The following is an 18494-nucleotide window of genomic DNA, read 5'->3' as shown; positions in this document are numbered from 1 at the left end:
ATTCTATTTGTCGCGAACGCCCGTGCTTATTTATTTATTTGTGCGACTATTTATATCAGGCATCTAGGGCACACGGTTTCCCTTGTGGTGGTTCTTATTTTTATCTGCCTCTCACCCTGCCTCACTCTCTGGCAGCGGTTGAAGCGAGCAGCCGACAACATCAATAGACGCGCGCGCCGGTGTTCGTGCGTGATGACGTCAGCAGAAGGCCCCGGCGCGGTGCGTACCGTAACATTCCATTGAGAAGAAGAGGGAAAGATGGCGTCCTCTAACAATCCTCGCAAATTTAGCGAAAAAATCGCTTTGCATAATCAGAAACAGGCGGAAGAGACTGCGGCGTTTGAAGAAGTGATGAAAGACCTGAACATCACCAGAGCCGCGCGGGTAAGAGCTCCACGTCTCGGCTGTTTACATTTTTTTTTTTTTTTTTTTCTTGCATCGCTGTTTGACAGCTAACGAACACTGCGGAGATAAATCTGGACGCTGGGATGCTAAGTAGCTAAAGTTCACATTAACGTCCTCGGCTGCATCGGCGCCACATCGCCAAATTACGTTTCCCTCCTCCGCCTGCTTTACAAACGTGCCAGCGTTGTTGAGACAGGACGGGCTGCTCGGCTCGGCTCGGCTCGGCTCGGTTAGGTTAGCCCGCTGGAGCTGTGAATAATGTGCACCTGTTCTGTGTCTGAGGCTGCTGCGAGCACACACCGCTGACATTTCGTTAGCTCGGCTGCATCAAAACATGTTGGGAAAGTTAGCTGCTAGGATCTGGGTTGGAGACGTTACTGGCTGGGATCTATGGGAGGAAGGAGGCAGCCTTCAGCTAGTCGGGCAGATGTTAACCAGCTGTGCTTGTTACCACCCACTGTTTACCCAGCCTTACATTACCCAGCTATTTTTAACCAACACCGTACCTTGATGGAGAATAAAGTGTGCTCCAGCTAAACGGTGCACATGACTCCGTTGTGCAGCCTCCAGCAGTTTAATTTACTACACCAGCGTCAAGTGACTGGAAAGCTCCTCACGACAAAGATAGCTTTAAGTAGCTGCAACTCACAACTGTTTCGATTCTACATTCATCTGTCGACTATTTTCTCGATGAATCATTACTTGTTTGGTTGATGACATGTAAGAAAATGTTGATCGGTGCTTCCCGAAGCCCAGATGATGTCCTCAAATGTCTTGTTTTGTCTCCACACATGTAATCAAGGAGGAAAGAAACCAGAACATGTTCTAGATTAAGTAGCTGGAATTTTTCCTTGGAGAAAAAAAAAAATATTTATATTAATTGGCGGCTAGTTCCTATTCTCTAGACCTGCACCAAACACTTTTCATGGCTCAGTTTCTTATTAAAGTCAGTTATTTAATGCAGAACTGAAGGGATGGGTCGATAAATAACCAGGTAGCCCGGCGGGTTGAATGGAAAAAACAAACCAGCTGTGTGTCATTTACTTAGTTTAGGATTATTTTCATAGTTGACAACTAGTCAATCAGTTTTTCGTTGCAGCTCTAACAAACAATTCTCTCAATCTCCTTTTTAAGTCAGATGTTTGGTGTAGAAACGAACGAATTACTTGATAAATTGATCAGTCCATTGATAATAAATAATCAGTGATTTTGTATGAAGTAGTGGGAGTGCCAAATTACAAAAATAAATCACTAAAAGAATAAAAATAAATAAAAGCGGAAATAAAAACAAGGATAAATATAATAATAATAATTTATGTATTATTATTTTGTTATTTTTAACATTTATTTTGTTTTTTTTTAACCATTTTTTCTTTCTTTTTTTGTTATTTGTTTTTATTTTTTTCAATTTTTTTTTGCTTTTAAAGTGACATTTATTTTAAAGCGACTTTTTCTTTTCTTCTTTTTTGCTTTTAATTTTGATAAATAATCTCTCAAGTCAGTAAGTTATGCAGAAATGCCAACCAGTTTGGTTCTATTTTATATTACTGTAAACTGAATGCCTTGAAGCTTTGCAACTCTCGGTTGAACAAAATTTAAGTTTAAGACTTTATGATTCTGACATTTTGCAGACTGACCAATACTCAGTGGATTAATTAGTCATAAAATGCCAGTTTTCAGTATAACAAAATAGTGGAAAATACCCACCTACTCGAAACGTTATTCAAATCCCAGTAAGTCCAATATCCAAACTGCAGGAGCTGCATTTTTTTTTGGTATTAAATGAAGCACAGTGGTGCTCTCTGGCCTACAAATCACATTCTCCAGATACTTCTTTCAACTGCAGGAATAATCGCTTTATCATTTTTATTTTTATTTGTTTTAGCAGCGAAAAATGCAAATCAATCCCACCAAATCGTGACCACAATTGCAATATCTGTCGAAATATTGTACTAAGATTTTTTTATTTTTTTAACGCATTGCAAAACATATCAAGTTGCTGTATCTTGTTCTGGTCAAGATAATCACATACCATTAAATATAAAATGTAGAAAAACAGCAAATCTTCACAATTTGGAAAACCAGTGTGTCTATTTGATTTTTTTCCGATCAATGAATCAGCTGTTACGGCTCTGTTTACCACAAAATAAGCACTACGTTGTTGCCGGGAAACGTTTGGGCTAATTGTTGGTCCGGTTGCTGGAAATGATGGCCACTTACCGCGCTGCATCAGTGTAAACCTGAGCTGTAATGTTATTTATTGCAAGGGAAAAATTTAATTAACTACTCAGTTTTATGGTCTCTGCCTGATTTCTTTGTGTTGCCATCCAGACATCAATCCATCGCATTAGTCCTGATCGTCATCGTTCTTGCCGCAGATCACTATTGGTGTAAGAGGCCTTCCATCACAGTGTTTTTTTTTGTTTGTTTGTTTTATTTTAAAACTAACATACATGACTTTTGTGACTGAGTTTTGTATTAAGACATGTGGTAATAGCCAGGTGTGTTACATGGAACGTCTGACTGTAATTACACCAGCTGTCAGTCAGGTGTCATTCACATCGAGCTGATGTGATTTTTATTTGCTATGAAAGATGTTGTCCGCCTCTCGATTATTCATGAAACAGCCACATCTGCCTGTCTCGTCGTGTTTCATCCGTCGATTAATCGATTCATTTATCTCTCATGTCACCACTGTGGACTGGCATGCGTCATTCATTTTTAAGCATCTCTTTTTTTTGTGAATCGGATCAATCATTCACTCATGCTTTCATGCAATTTTACTTTGCACAGTTGCAGTTACAGAAGACCCAGTATTTGCAACTAGGGCAGAATCGTGGACAGTACTATGGAGGCTCACTGCCCAATGTCAATCAGATTGGAAATGGCAACATTGACCTGCCTTTTCAGGTGAGCCCTTAGCCTCTCTTGGCTGGTAAATCAATGGTTTGTTCTAGACCAGTGTACCTTTCTCAGCTGTTGGCGATAATATTGGACATGCAAGGGTTGCGGTTTGTCTGTAGCATCGGTGAAACATTGATTCAAAACAGAGAACTCCTAATAAAGGTGTTTAAGAAAGGCTGCAGGCTTATTTTAGGCTGTGATGACAGTAAAGTGTTTAGACATTACTTGCTGGTCAACGCTGTGTAATCCACCAAGATTTATTATTGTTCAAGAGCAAAAAGGGAAGATATAACAGTTCTACCCTGCAGTGTAATTTGGTTCCAAAATTTTAAAGTGTACCATTGCTTGTCACGGCTTTCCATCTTTAAATACATTTGCCAACTCAAGCATCAGTATGGGGGGCCCATGGCTTGACTCATTTTGAAATGAACACATTTGCACCATTAATCCTAAGACATTATCCTAAGACGTAGCTTTGTTGTGTAAGCCGGCTGTTTTTCTGGCCTCATTCACGTGGTGTGTTCACTCTAGAACTCGGTGCTGGATACCAGCCGGACAACCAGGCACCACGGGCTGGTGGAGCGAGTTTACCGCGACCGGAACCGCATCACTTCTCCTCACCGCCGGCCGCTGTCAGTCGACAAACACGGACGCCAAATATCCTTTTGAAACACACCCGATGAGGAGGATGTTTTTGACTCCGTTATTATTGCCTTTATGCTGCTGTTCTTCCAGAGGCGTTCAGTCACACCGTAGTCTGTATTAGTCTGCCTCTGGGGATAATTTAGGCTTATTTTTGTTTAATTTGGCCATTTCAACAGACAGAAAGTCACCTGAGTTGTTTGCAAGTATTTATATGATACATTACACCTTGTGTAATGAAAGTAATCTCTGCCTTTTTTGTGTTATAGTTAGAAATAAAAAGACAATGAATTTGAAGTTGCGATGAACGACATCACTCTGGCTTTTTATCTACTTCCGTGAGATAGTTGAGGCTTGATTAGCATGGGTTAGCTACCACAAGTAAGCAAAGTGTGAAAGTCCAACGTATTATTTAATTCTCTGGACATGTTCAACTTGGAGTGCAGCGGTGGAGAACAGGCCTAATCAGTTTCTATCTCTGCATTTATCTACACCCAGCAAAGGGTTTAGCCATCGTCTGTGCTTTCACATTGTCAATACCAGCGATTGATAACCACATTGAGTTAAGGAGTTGATTCCTGTTCTGCTGATCGACAGAGATCTCGATCACAAAATTATCAGTCATCAATCGGCACAAGCTCAACCGACACAATGACAATCAGGACGTGTTGTGACAGTGAGATCTCATCATTACAGTTCAGCACACTCTGAACAACGAGTGAGAGGATTGTTTATTTCACTACATGTGTTGACAGCCTGCTATTAAATGATGCAACGCACTACAGTGTGTGTTGATGCACTCCAGCTGACAGGATTATTCTTACAAGTATACGCCGCCATCAGATAACAAGACATCAAAGTAATCGTGCCTCATAACACTCATGTGTGGTGATTTATTATGTATCAGGTCTCTAAGCCAAGAGGCATGAAAACCCGTATTATCTCAGATCTATTTTTTAATCCCCCACAACTTCATTGCCCTTAACTAAATTCACATTGACAGCTGTCCTTACAGCTCAGTTTACCTCTCCCCACCACCAGACACTAGCTGGAGAAGGTAAGCCGCCTCCCTTTGTCCGTTTGCCAACATGATAACTAGGACACACAAGCAGACACAGCTCGCTTCCAAAACATTAAATTACACGAGCTTTGTTGGTTCAGGCATTTAAAAATGAAACCAACCACGACGAAGGCCGCATATCGGGCTTTATGATGGCAAGTAGAGGCGTGTAACGTGGTGCGATTCTTGATGCTGTAGAGCTGGCACTCTGCCGGTGTCGAGGATTTGGCAGTGATTTTGCTGACTTCTCATCTTTCTAACACATACAGGACAAATTCGGACTCTGCCTTACACCAGAGCGCCATGAATCCGAAGCCCCAGGAGGTGTTTGCAGGGGGATCACAAGAGCTGCAGCCTAAACGAGGTAAAGGAATATCTAGTAACAAAGACACAGAGCCGCCTTTATTTATTTATGTACAATGTGCTAATGCAGGCGGCAAACCTCAAATGACATAAAAGGGTCGATGTCACAGAAGTAGGTCTAGACTCTGAGTGAAATATTTATGGAGTAAATGGATTCTGATCTCCAGCAATGAAGTGTTTGAGCATGCAGGTACACTTCTCAGCTGGCTGTAGAGAGGGAACGTCTCTGAATGAAGCTGATTGAGGACGATCCAGAGAGGAAAATCTATAATTAACTGATTATGCATTGATTATGTCTCTTTTTTGGTGAGAGGTTCTGATATAGTGAAGCCAAGATTGGCTGGCATCCGTTCAGTCTGTCTGGTGGTCACTTTGCTATTTTTAGACTCTTAGGAATCTAGTGCACAGCACTATATTCTGCATGACTGGCTCTGATATTGATGACTCATTTCTTGCACTGATTTCAATTGTTGTGTATTTTGTCATAGCAAGCAACTGTGTCTTGCTGTTTCACTAATTAGTACTGCTGCTAACAGTGCCTGGGACGGAGAATTCAGAGCCAAATGCAGACAAGGACGCACAGAAACAGTTGTGGGATGACAAGAAGGTACTGATGGGACAGGGACGGGCTACAGAGTGTACGCTCACCCAGCCAGATTTGCGGCTCACAATTCCGTTTTCTCCTCAGGATGATTCATCAAAGCCGAACACATGCGATGTCCCAGGAATCAAGTGAGTGGCTGTAGTTAGCTGTGTTATTGTGACACCCAGGGAGGCCGACACCTTCACGTATGGAGCCCTGGAACACCAGACTGATGTGCGATATTGACCGGTCATGTGACTAGACGGAGACACGACCACAGTCGGAGAAACAGATTGCAGATTGTTTTGCATTTTTGTTCTTTTAGAGGTGAAATCAGAATGTTCAAAGCTGTCATCAGTGCTTTAAAGAAAGGGCAGGTATTGCTGGAGGGTGCTAATACCAAAACTCCAGGGATTAGAACCATCTTTATAGTTTTATTTCATTTTTGTTTGAATAAAAATGAAAGTGGTGCAATTTAGTTTTATGAGCACTGATCCTAAATGACAGATGTTTTATGTACGTTCATGCTGGTGAAGGATCGTCTGGTCTTATTTTTAATCATAAGGTACTTTTTAATGTCAAGTTTATGTTGAACTGATCTTCCCTTTAAGTCTTCATGCACCTGACAGTTTGCCAAACCATTAGGCAGGTGTGGCCAGTCCTCTTAAGTTGACATTCTGCCATCCCTAAACTATTATTTTTTATCTAATTGAAGCTATGTAGTGTCATTCCATGCTTGTTAAAGTGGTATTATCACTAAAATGCCAGCACAGATGAAAATGAGTTCAGATAGCAGTAAAGTGCCTTTAGCTAAAATAATGTTATGTGGTGATTGTTAAAAGTCTCGTGCACATACATAAAAAATATATCATCCAATAAGAGAAGCTTTCCTCGTGTCTGATAGAACGTGTGTTTTTTAGTATATTTCCATCACCAGACCAGGAGCTGAACCCATCCGTGCTCCCAGCTGCCCACAACACCGGCGGTTCGCTACCCGACCTGACTAACATCCAGTTCCCTCCTCCGCTATCCACCCCGCTGGACCCCGAGGACACCGTGGCCTTCCCGTCTCTCAGCGCCGCCAACAGCACGGGCAGCCTGACCACCAACCTCACCCACCTGGGCATCAGCGCCGCCAGCCACGGTAACGAGCACCGCTTCATGTTCATTAGGCTGAGGGGAAAGAAAAGGCACATTTAACAACGCATAGGGAAAAAAAATACTGCATTCTGTCCACTTCACTAGATGTCAGTGTGTGGTAGTTAAAAAGAAAACAGTGTGGAGTTTTGGTTCTGATTGCAGAAGATTTAGTTTGTCATCAAAATAAAATGTAGATGTCAAAGCTTGGAGTTCTTAAAAACACCAACATGTCAACAGTTTTCTCAGAATACCAGAAAATAGCAGGACACAGTTTGATGCTGTCTTATCACCTCCTCAAGTGTGAACACATGCAGCGTTAGCATGAGTGTGGCGTCTGGATCAGCAGGCTGCTGGCTGCCTCTGCGTAGCTTCAGATGGCTTCCTGAGCTGACGATCAGTTAGGACCAGTCGCTGCCTCTCACATCAGAGTACTTCATGAAAATATACGAACACATCTCGACACTTAGCGAAGAGTTTGTTTGTAGGTGAGAGCCACTGTGAGTTTTACACCATCGGAGTGAGGACATTCTGGTAAAGCGGTGGCTTGTTGAGCAATGTTCACTTTTTTTGTATTTTTGTTCGAGAGCTAAGACGTGATTTTAGGGTTAAAGGTGGTGCATTCAATTCTAATCTGAAACACTTTCTGCAAAATTAAGTCTTCACGGTCTGCTAGCTGTCCATGTTTCTACGCAGCCCTGGCTCTGTAAATAGGAAACAAAGGGGATCACATCGATCCACACAACATTGTTTTAGTGTGTCCCGTGCATGTTTTTGCTTGTGCACAGAGAAGGAGGGGCTACAAGGTGAGCAGTGGTTAGCACTGTTGCCTCGCAGCAAGAAGGTCGCTGGTTCGCGTCCTGGTGAGGACACCCGGGATCTTTCTGCGTGGAGTTTGCATGTTCTCTGGGTTTTCTGTCCGGGTTCTTCAGCTTCCTCCCATGAGGTCCAAAAACATGTTGAGGTTAATTAGTGATTCTAAATTGTCCGTAGGTGTGAATGTGAGTGTGCTTGGTTGTCTGTCTCTAAGTGTAGCCCTGTGATAGACTGGTTACCTGTCCANTTTAGTGTGTCCCGTGCATGTTTTTGCTTGTGCACAGAGAAGGAGGGGCTACAAGGTGATCAGTGGTTAGCACTGTTGCCTCGCAGCAAGAAGGTCGCCGGTTCGCGTCCTGGTGAGGACACCCGGGATCTTTCTGCGTGGAGTTTGCATGTTCTCTGGGATTTCTGTCTGGGTTCTTCAGCTTCCTCCCACAAGGTCCAAAAACATGTTGAGGTTAATTGGTGATTCTAAATTGTCCGTAGGTGTGAATGTGAGTGTGCTTGGTTGTCTGTCTCGAAGTGTAGCCTTGTGATAGACTGGTGACCTGTCCAGGTGAACCTGCCTTCACCCTGAGTCAGCTGGGATAGACTCCAGCCCCCCATGACCCTAGTAAGGATTAAACGGTATATGGATGGATGGATGGATGGATGGATGGATGGATGGATGGACAGAGAAAGAGGCGAGATGGAAGAGAGAGGGACAGAAAATCTGGCACAGGCTAACCATCTGATCTGGATTTGTTAACTGGCTAAATGTCAACAATCTTTCTCTAAAATAACGGACTCCTCCTTTAAGTTTGGAATCAGTTTTAGGGTTCAGGTTCAGATTAACACTTAGTTGTCATGGTTATGGTTGGGTTAATGCACTTGGGTATGCATTATCTAATTCTATGTGCTTCTCTCTTGGCGGGTCGATGAGCTGAAAGTATTTTTTTCTGCCACACCTTCACATTAATGTGTTTGTGTTCACAGAAAAGCTCACTGAACACTAGACAGCTCATTTTACTGGACGCACACTTCTTACTGCGTGTGAAGTTGTTTGGGATGTTTACTGACTGTCAGGTGTTCGGGTATCGATTCTATGTCCAAGCATTTGACTAATTCTGCAATGACTGGTCCGGGTAGCATCAGCTCTGCTCCTCAGGCTCACACACATTCGCCGCTTCATTCAGTGGTTCTGGTAGCTGCAGCTTTTCACAACAATCGCATTAAGTGTGTGTGGGTTCGCTCTGCTTGCCAGCTGCACTTTGGGTGCTTTTTGTTGATTATAGCGACTCACACAGAGGACACGCTGTGCAGAGTAGCATTCACCGTGAGCCCATGATGTCAGTCTCTTTCACTAACTGTTGGCAACCTGAATCAGTTGCCGACACGCCCCGTTCCTCCTGCTGCGAAAGACTCCAATCACTCACTGATGCTGTAGGCCGCCTGTTCCAAACCGGCACATTTTGAACCCCAGATACATGCATTATCTGCTCATGAATTGTAAAATAGGTTGTGATTTCAGATTCAGTTGTTGTTTTCCTTTGCAGAAAAATATTCTGATCAAGCAGCCTCTAAATAGGTCATGTTCATATCTAAGTGCACAACAGAACACTGATGTGGTTCACCTTTATGTCTCTGATTGCCGGCTGATTTATGCTTCTTGTTTTGTGTCAGTTGGTGCATTAAAGTTTAGTGCCAGATAGAGGAACTAGTCTTGTCTACATCTGTGTTTTATTTTTCCTTTCCAGGGATCCCCGCCTCCTCTCAGCCCACCATGACTGTAACGGCACAGCGTCGGCAGCCGCCCGTGGTGCCGCTGACCCTAACCTCTGACCTTCATCTTCAACAGTCCCCACAGCAGCTCTCGCCCACCCTCTCCTCACCCGTTAACATTACACAGGTAAGGATCAAAGTGGAGCAAAGCTTTGCAACAGGAGTGCTCTCATACCCCTTTTCCACCGAGCTGGTTCCAGTGCAAGTTCAGAGCCAGAGCCTGACTTAGCACCAGTTCTTTGTGTTTCTTTGTGACTCCCAGGACACACGGAAGGTTTGCACAAACTGTTGCACACTGAAATCCACTACAGTCGCTTCCCACCAGTCGTACTTTTATAACTCTGATGTACTGCAGGATTTAAGCTTAGAATTGCAATGTTTTCATGAAAAACAGAGCACACCTACATGCGCTGTTTATTCCACTTGTAGAAATGAAAAAAAATCCCTCGGTTTCATCTTGGTCAAATCCGACATTAGAACGCCCTAGTTTACTCTTTTTAAAGTTGTTGTTGGTTGCACCACTGTCTGAACACCGTGGCCACAAAGCAGCCGCAGCCTGCTATGTGGGACGTTCAGGGAACATTGGTAAATTGTAATGTCTGTCGATAAGAAAATGTTCAGCTAGTCATATGTTTTGCCTGTGACAAGGTGGGAAGTGAACACGTTAGTCTGGAGTCCTGTGTCGACTTCCGTGTGGCGCACGCGTTGTTCGGTAAACGGCTACATATGCAGTGACCTATGGTGAGGCTCTAACTTGCTTTGCCGATGGAAAAAGCAAACAGGTTCTTAGGAGGTGCCAGATTTGAACCAATTAAGCACTGGAACTAGCACTTGGTTCTTCTTGGTAGAAAAGGGGTATCAGCGGTCTTGATCTACACATCATTTGGCTTAAACATTGTTATTCCCATACAGCTGGCTGCAGTGCTCCACAAAGTCCTTCACAAATGTGCCTGGCTCCATAAAATGTTGTGTTTTTTTAACAGCTGAACTGCATATTTAAAAAGCCTGGGAATTCAAACAACATTTAAACAACCTTCTGTAGCTTCCAGTTAAAGCAGCATATATCTCACTTGACTGGACTAGTTTGCATGCGTCTTTCCGCAGGCCGTGCCCACAGAAACCATGACCCTGGAGCAGCAGCTTTCCCAGTACCCCCTGTTCAACCAGCTGACCGCTCAGGCCCAGGCCCAGCTGCTCAGCGACCTCCAGAAGCAGCAGGCTCTGCCACAGGGCATCCAGCTCATCACCTTGCCAACTCTGGCCTCCACTGGTACACCCACAGCCACTGCCAGCAGCCCCTCTCCAGACAGCCAGACCACCGCCAGCATCAGCATCAGTTCGGTAAGAAACAAGGACGTCTAAACGAGAAAGTTGAAGCAGCGATAAAAGTCTGATGAAATGACTGGTACCATTTTTGCTTATTCTAAAGCTTCTGCTCATTTTGCCACTGAAAGTTCTACAGCTGCCAAGAATACGTCGCAGTAAATACCTACACATACCTTTTATGCTGTTTGACATTTTGAGGATTAGCTCACCTAATTAGCAGAAGCACATCTTTACTCTTAATAACCAGATAACTTTGTTGTTCCACTTATTTTCCAGGCAGAACTTTTTATCGGTTGTGTGACGTTGACATTTTGCTGTGGAAGATACTTTTGTAAATCTAATGAAAGTGATAAATTCTTCTCACCATTTGGCACTTGGAATATTCTCAGATTTCTCATCTTCTTATGCTGCTTATAATGTAAAAAAAAAAATACACCTTTGATCATTCTCTATGACACAACAGCTGCTTTAACATTTAAGTAATGACATTTTCCACAAATGTAGACAAGCTGAGCAGCCACACAGGTGTCCCATACCTGACTGTGGTTGGTAGCACACATTATGAGCAGATGCTAGGTTGATGCCTTCTCACGTCCCATCCTTTGAGATTTGTGTGTGACAGGCACGGAGCTTAGTGCTAGCTAACCCTCTTCCCTCCAACAGTACCGCAATCAGACTGGCTCACCAGCCACTCAGTCTCCAACCTCCCCAGTCTCCAATCAAGGCTTCTCCCCCGGAGGCTCGCCTCAAGTAAGGGCCCACCCACCGAGCTAGCTGCTGTTTGGGGAAGGGCTTTGCTCCTGGGGGAAAGCTAACTGTAGATAGTTAGGCTGCTTTTCATTCTCTGTCTCAGCAGTTAACCCACTCATGGTGTCAGCAACTGCATAACTCATCCCTTCATCACCACTGTCACTGTTCACTGTGTGCATGACAACATGGTGATAGTTTGTCGATGGAGGCCCTGACCATTTGTCGGCCTTAAAATGTTCATCCCTTGAGCTTCAAGTCTTCTTACGGCCGATTCACGCGACCCAAATTCGCTTTTCGGACACCCGTGTGCAGTTTAAAGTTTGTGACCGTGTTGCAAGTACGCTGAAGGCACATGTGCCACAAAAACAAGCGGCGCTTAAAACAAATTCATTTCCATTTTCAACTTTTTTTTGGTGGATTATTATTCGCTTGTTTACCTTTTGTGAGTCAAAAACTCTGTGGCAGCTAGTGGAAGCTCAGAGCGCTAAAGTCTGCCCAGTTTACAGCTGCTATTCACATAAACACCACACGCAGGGAAACGCAATCGGAGGTTTAACCCATCTTCAGCTAAGCATTTGGCAAGACGGCTTTGCGTGTGTTTTATTAATACGCTTCATGTGTTCAGCGTTTTTTCAAGGTGCAAGGACCCTTTATAGCTAAAGGCCGTATCAAGAAGATAGAAACTGAAAAGCTCAGTTATCATCAGCAATGCTAAAAAGAAAAAAGAAGCAAAATGTTCCGCATGAAAATAGATCAGAAATGAGATAAAACAAACACAAGTTATAAGACTCCATTATATAGAATGCTTTTACTTCCTTATGAACTTTTAATGACCATTTCTGCAGATCTTGAAGCATCGCCACCAAATGTAGAAGAAATAGTGTCACATGCTTGTGCACAAGATGAACAGAACAGGGACCAAATCATAAAAGAACTGTTCGATACTTCTACTAAAGGTCAGATGCGTGACAGACGATCAAGAAGGAACAAATCAGATGTTCAAATACACAAAATATAATATACAGTAAACAATTTAAACTGAGGCTTTTCGTGCACAGATTAATCCACCCCAGGTGCATCAGTGGCTACGAGGCTAATGCTAAAAATAGTTCGACCGGGACTCCACCACTAAAAAAAAAAAAAGGCCATTCACACAGTGCTGACTATGTGTTCAGTGGTGCTTTTCTCATCGCAAGAATATTATGAAGGGAAATTCCAGCATTTGTCAACCTGGGCGGTTTTCTCATTCTCCGTGTCCATCGTGACCACCAGTCAGTCATGCTAACATTTTATTCACCACCCCCCATTATCGACATTTAGGGAACTCTGACTCAGCCTCGAGCTCTGACAACTTTCCCAAATAAGCTTTAAATAATTTAACAATCTCTAATACTTTGACGCCGACTGAAAGTTGAACTTTGTTCCTGCTGAAGTCTGCGTTTTCCGAATCTGCACGGAGGTGGTGAGTGACGTGTTACCATGAGCCAGAATCCAAACAGACGGAAACATCAGGATTACTCCCACGTTGAAAATACCTAAATTTCCCTTTCAATAAGTGACTTGGTGTTTGTGTCCTTGTGAACAGGGCTGCCGCGGTCCACACGCCACGGCGCCGTTGTGTGTCCCGTCCACAGGGTTGAGACAAACCAACACGTTCACACTCCCATTCCATCTCTTAGTGTCTCTGTCATGTTAAAATGATGACGTGTGTGTTGAATTGTAATTATTCATCAAAGAATGTCACTTTTTCATATTTTCTGCTGCTACTTTAGCTCCCTGTTTTGTTTTGTTTTTTTGTTTGTGTTCTTAACCGCGACAGCCCTAGTCATGAGAACCATTTGCTTTCTCCACTGCTCAGTCTGACAGTTGTGTGACTCTGTGTTTTTTGCTTGTGTCTTTTGTTATCCATCGCTGAAACGTCTGCTTGTCGACCCGGATAACGTCCCTCTCCGCTAATTTTGTTTGTGCCTCTCCATTGTAGCCATTGTCATGCCTGCTCCTCTGAGTTTTGTGGCTTGCTTCTCTTCCTCCAGCACATTCCTGTGGTGGGCAGTATATTCGGAGACTCCTTTTATGATCAGCAGCTGGCATCAAGGCAGACCAACGCTCTCTCTCACCAGGTAACAGAACACACAAACAGTAAACCGCTAAGACAGAAGCGCTTTCTTCAGGTCGTCCCTGGCCTTACTTTCGGTTACAATTTTGTGCTTTTTTTTTTTTTTAGCTGGAGCAGTTCAACATGATCGAAAGCCCCATCAGCTCCACCAGCCTTTACAACCAGTGTTCCACGCTCAACTACACACAGGCGGCCATGATGGGCCTGACTGGGAGCAGCCTACAGGACTCTCAGCAGCTCGGCTACAGTAGCCATGGAAACATCCCCAACATCATCCTAACAGGTAGCGACACAAGCAGACATGCTGTCACTTTATTACACGAACACGCGGCACTCGTTGAACGGCGTAATCTGTAACGTTTCTGCATTTAAATGTTGAAAACAAAAACGTATATTTTGTTGACGTGTACTTTAGTTATCTCAGATACTTCTACATTACTATATAACTATGAATTTTAATTATTAATCAAGAGTTATCATCAATAGTTTATCAGATTAAAGATATGTTACCTGATAAGACAGAAGGTATTGTACATTAACTGCAGTACCTGATTGTGCCACCAAGTGGAGCCTTATAATGTTCAAACAGATGGAAGTTCGTTTGCTGTGTCTGATACCGTAGCAACCTGAGGAGGCTTGGACTACGGGAAGTTCTGTGTTGGCAGGCAGAGAGCATTGTGGGGGTTTGGCTGCCAACGGGCCACCGCGACAAAAGACTCCTGTGCTGGTTAACAGCTTCCATCCAGAGCTCATGTAGTGGATAGCATTTTAACAGCTGAGCGGCTGATGTAACTGAGCCACTGTTATGGTAAAGGTTATGTGTCCTCACTCTATCAGCACACAAGATAGCATCCACCTATTTCATTAGGGACTGATAATGTAGGCTATGGTTGATTAGGAACATTGTTTAAAATGTAAATCCCCAGTTCTAACGTAAAAAAACAAAACAAAACCTGATTTTATTTGCTGTAACACTGCATTTCATTGTGATCGTTGGTCAGAGGAGTCGTATCCCCTTCACTTACTGTAGCCAGGAAAAAGTGTACACTGGATGATACGAGGTGTGTCTGAGAAGTTCCAGGACTGGTGTCACAAAGGATGTATTTCGTATCCAAACTACCAACTACGAGTTTTCCCCTTTGAAGTAATCCTCCTGGAGTCTAACACACTTCCCAGCCTTCTCGTCACGCCGCCATGGATCTGAGAAGGCTTCTTCAGGGATCCTCTGCAGCTCCGTCGTCACAGCCATCTTGATGTCGTCCACGTCTTCTAAACGGGTCTCCTTGATGGCCCCCTTGAGCTTGGGGAAGAGGAAACAATACGACAGAACCAGGTGGGGTGAGTAGGGAGGTTGCTCCAGCACAGAGATGTTCTTCTCAGCCAGGAACTGTGGGATGCTCAGGGTGTTGTGAGCAGGTTGTCATGGTGAAGCAGCCACGACTTGTCCTGACACAACTCTCACCTCTTCTGAACGAAGCAAACACCGCAGGATCTCTTTGTAGATGTACTGGTTGATCGTCTGAAGGGGCGTCGTTTGTAGTTTGGGTTAGAAAGCTATCCTTTATGACACCAGTCCTGGAACTTTTCTGACACACCTCGTATGTACATGAGTGCAGAAGGAAGAAGTAGGCGAAGTAGTTGGGTAGCCACTTTGTTGGGGTTGTTTTATACTATTGTTTGTGTTGCCGTCTTGTGATGGATCACAATTATTTTTGATGTTTTGACCGTAGATAACAGCGACAGGCTACCCCAGGTATAGTTAGCAAAGGGCCTTGCTGACAAAGACTAGCGTGATGCTTAATGACCTCCGACCAGAGCTCATGTGTTTGAGACGAGGACTGTGCTTCTGATCTTTGATATCAAACGAGGACGCCCTAATCACTGCTGCTAGTTTAAAAAAAATGCTAAAATACTACTTCAGATTTCGTTTGAATCAGTTTAAAATTGTTCACGACTGTTGCCAAGCCTTCCCGTCTTTCTCAGATGTCACATTTCTCAGTGACAGGTGAGTCTCCGCCGAGCCTCTCCAAAGAGCTGACCAACTCTCTGGCGGGCGTCGGCGACGTCAGCTTCGACGCAGACTCTCAGTTTCCTCTGGACGAGCTGAAGATCGACCCGCTCACCCTGGACGGACTGCACATGCTCAATGACCCCGACATGGTGCTCGCCGACCCCGCCACCGAGGACACGTTCAGGATGGACAGGCTGTAACGCAAGACGCTGACTGTGGCCTGGAACAAAGAGGAAAAAAAAACCACACTAACTTGTGAACGGAGAGAAACAAAGGGCAGGATGAACCCTCTCCCTCGTTGCATGGCCGTCCAGCTGTCCGACCTCGCCCTCGACTCCGTGAAGCCCTTTGAAACGATGCGCCACCAAAAGACAACAGGGAAAAAGACATCCAGTGGCTCGCCGGGGAATGGCCTCGCTGTCGTTTTGAATGAGATTGGTTGCTCAGCGCTTTCGCTAGCCTACTGTGTTTACAGTGTACCATTACATGCCACATATATTCCAAAAATGCACATTTGAGAGTTTGTTCTTTTTTCTTTTCATATCCATTTTAATATTTGTTTTGTTGATATGTGCTTGTAGCAGGAAGCTACTAGGACATTGGGCTAAACCGTACCCGTTACAACTGGCTGTGTTTTAAAAAGAAAACTAAAAAAAAAAAGAGACATGGCCGGTTTGCTCGTACCCTGCAATGAAGTGAATCGGTTTTCCCATCATGCCATTACGGCTTTCTGTTTCGCACTCAAAGCTTTATTTTTTGACAACCAAATGTTATTTTCGTCATGTTCTGAATGTTTTTATGCTTCGTGTATTTATATGTTCTATTTATTTATTTGGTTAAAGATTTTATATTCCATTTCATAATTTAAATTTGATGCCAAAATGCTCTCTGTAGGCATAGTGTAAAATTGCACTGATGTAATCTGTGTCTATTTATTAATTACTAACATATTTATATATGTGTTTGTTAAGCTACTTGGTTAATGAAGGAGTGCAAAACCTCCCCATAGTTGCTCTTTGCTGTTCAATGTGCCATTCTCTGATATAGGATGTGGTCGACGTCGCTAATGCTGCAGCCCAACAGTCAAATCTAAACTATCACAGTTTTTAGCACAGCTCCAGAAAATGTTGCGTGCTCCAGAAATGGGTTGGTGTTATGCCACTTGAATTAACTGTTTTCTGAGGAAAATCATCAGGTATTTCTATTTAACTAGAACGCAAGAAAAAGGCGTCCAAATTCATTTTCTGCCAGTGAAAAGCCAATACGTATATCTCTATATATATAAATATATATATACATATATTCAGACCGAACTTCTCAGTGAAGGAAGACGTCTGTTTTTAAACCAGAGAACACTAAAATCTTAAATCTTTTTAAGTCGTCACTGTGAAATCACCTGATTTTGCCTTACAGGAGTATTCTACTGTTCTACTTAAGTGTCTAATGTGACAACGTATTTTCGTAACTTATTGTACCATTTTCTTGGATCTGAGAGGAACTTTTGGTCAGTGATATTTGTGGTTATGTTGTGTTAAGGTTTGACAAATCAATGTACTGTATTTTGTAGCGGTACACTTTATAGCCAAATTGTTGGTGTTTTTTAAAGTGGGGCAAAAAAAAAAAAGAACTTAAAAAAATATATATATCAAAGGAGGGTTTAACGTATTTTGAGAAGGAGTGCAATTATGGGGAGGCTTTTTGCTCCTTGGCAGGGAAGCTCTCACAAAAAACAGACCTTTGACACCTGGGTCACCGATTACGGAAATACCATTCAAAGCATTGAGGGTTTAAAGAACGGATATTTAACAGTATCAATACCTCCAAATGGTTGTTTTCTTAAGATGCAAACTTCCGATGTCAGTGAATATAAAGATATTTTCTATGGTAGAACTCACTCCATTTAGTGAAGCGGATGAAAGGGCGCGCCAAGTTTCCGTCCACGAAAAAAAGTATTTATACACTAAGTATTGTATGCAATCTCTCTGCAGCACCGAGATCTGTTCCATTCAAAAGATTCACAACAACGATCAGGGATGTAGTGGAGTCTACGCCGCCGTTTACACCACCTCTTCAAGTGTTTACGCAGAATCATCCTCAATGACATCCATGACGCGATTCCCTCCTTTTGCCAAAAACGTAGAACAACCTGTGTCGAACCTCAAACCTGACATCATTATAACAGTGACTTCACATCTGGTGCCAATCGAGTCCGCCTCGGCCTTTTGTCAGAGTTTCCCTGAGAGTCATGTGTAGGTCTGTGGGATCATGTTTGGTATATTGTAATGTTTGTGTACAGATGTTTTTACTCACCTAAAGCGCTGATGGGAAGAGTGTCCAACCCCCCAAACCCACCCTCTGAAAAAGGAATCACGTTTGGTTTACCTCCGCAGTTGTTTCAGTTCAAGTGTTTCTCGTCTGCTGTAAACTTCCATCGACGGTTTTGTTTGCCTTCAACAGATTTGTGATTCCTATGCAAATGAGACTAAAAAAACAAAGACCCTTAAAGGAAAAATCCACCTCTGATGTTTTATTGTTGAACGCAGCCCACGTGTTAAGCTGGATTTATTCTTTGTTTTTATTGCTATGGGATTTGATTTGACTTTCCTTTATATGTTAC

At 43.3% G+C, this 18494-nt stretch overlaps 1 protein-coding gene across 2 annotated transcripts; it reads left to right on the top strand.

The window, feature by feature from the left end:
- Positions 1–258: 258 nt before the first annotated feature.
- Positions 259–18389, top strand: crtc1b (CREB regulated transcription coactivator 1b). 2 transcript variants are annotated; one of them, XM_008279389.1, is made up of 14 exons: positions 259–384; positions 3199–3315; positions 3841–3966; positions 4947–5008; positions 5281–5375; positions 5896–5981; positions 6063–6106; positions 6878–7101; positions 9650–9801; positions 10779–11015; positions 11664–11750; positions 13784–13870; positions 13975–14149; positions 15866–18389. In XM_008279389.1, the coding sequence occupies exons 1-14, from the start codon at positions 259–261 to the stop codon at positions 16075–16077; spliced, it is 1830 nt and encodes a 609-aa protein (XP_008277611.1). In that variant the 3' UTR covers positions 16078–18389. The 2 variants fall into 2 exon arrangements, with proteins under 2 accessions (XP_008277611.1, XP_008277612.1); XM_008279390.1 differs by lacking the exon at positions 11664–11750.
- Positions 18390–18494: the final 105 nt, after the last annotated feature.

This window comes from Stegastes partitus, unplaced genomic scaffold (genome assembly GCF_000690725.1).
Source record: "Stegastes partitus isolate 25-593 unplaced genomic scaffold, Stegastes_partitus-1.0.2 Scaffold157, whole genome shotgun sequence".
In the NCBI taxonomy this organism is placed as follows: Eukaryota; Metazoa; Chordata; class Actinopteri; family Pomacentridae; genus Stegastes; species Stegastes partitus.
Note: the sequence above shows the minus strand (reverse complement) of the source record. Positions and strands in the feature narration are given on the sequence as shown.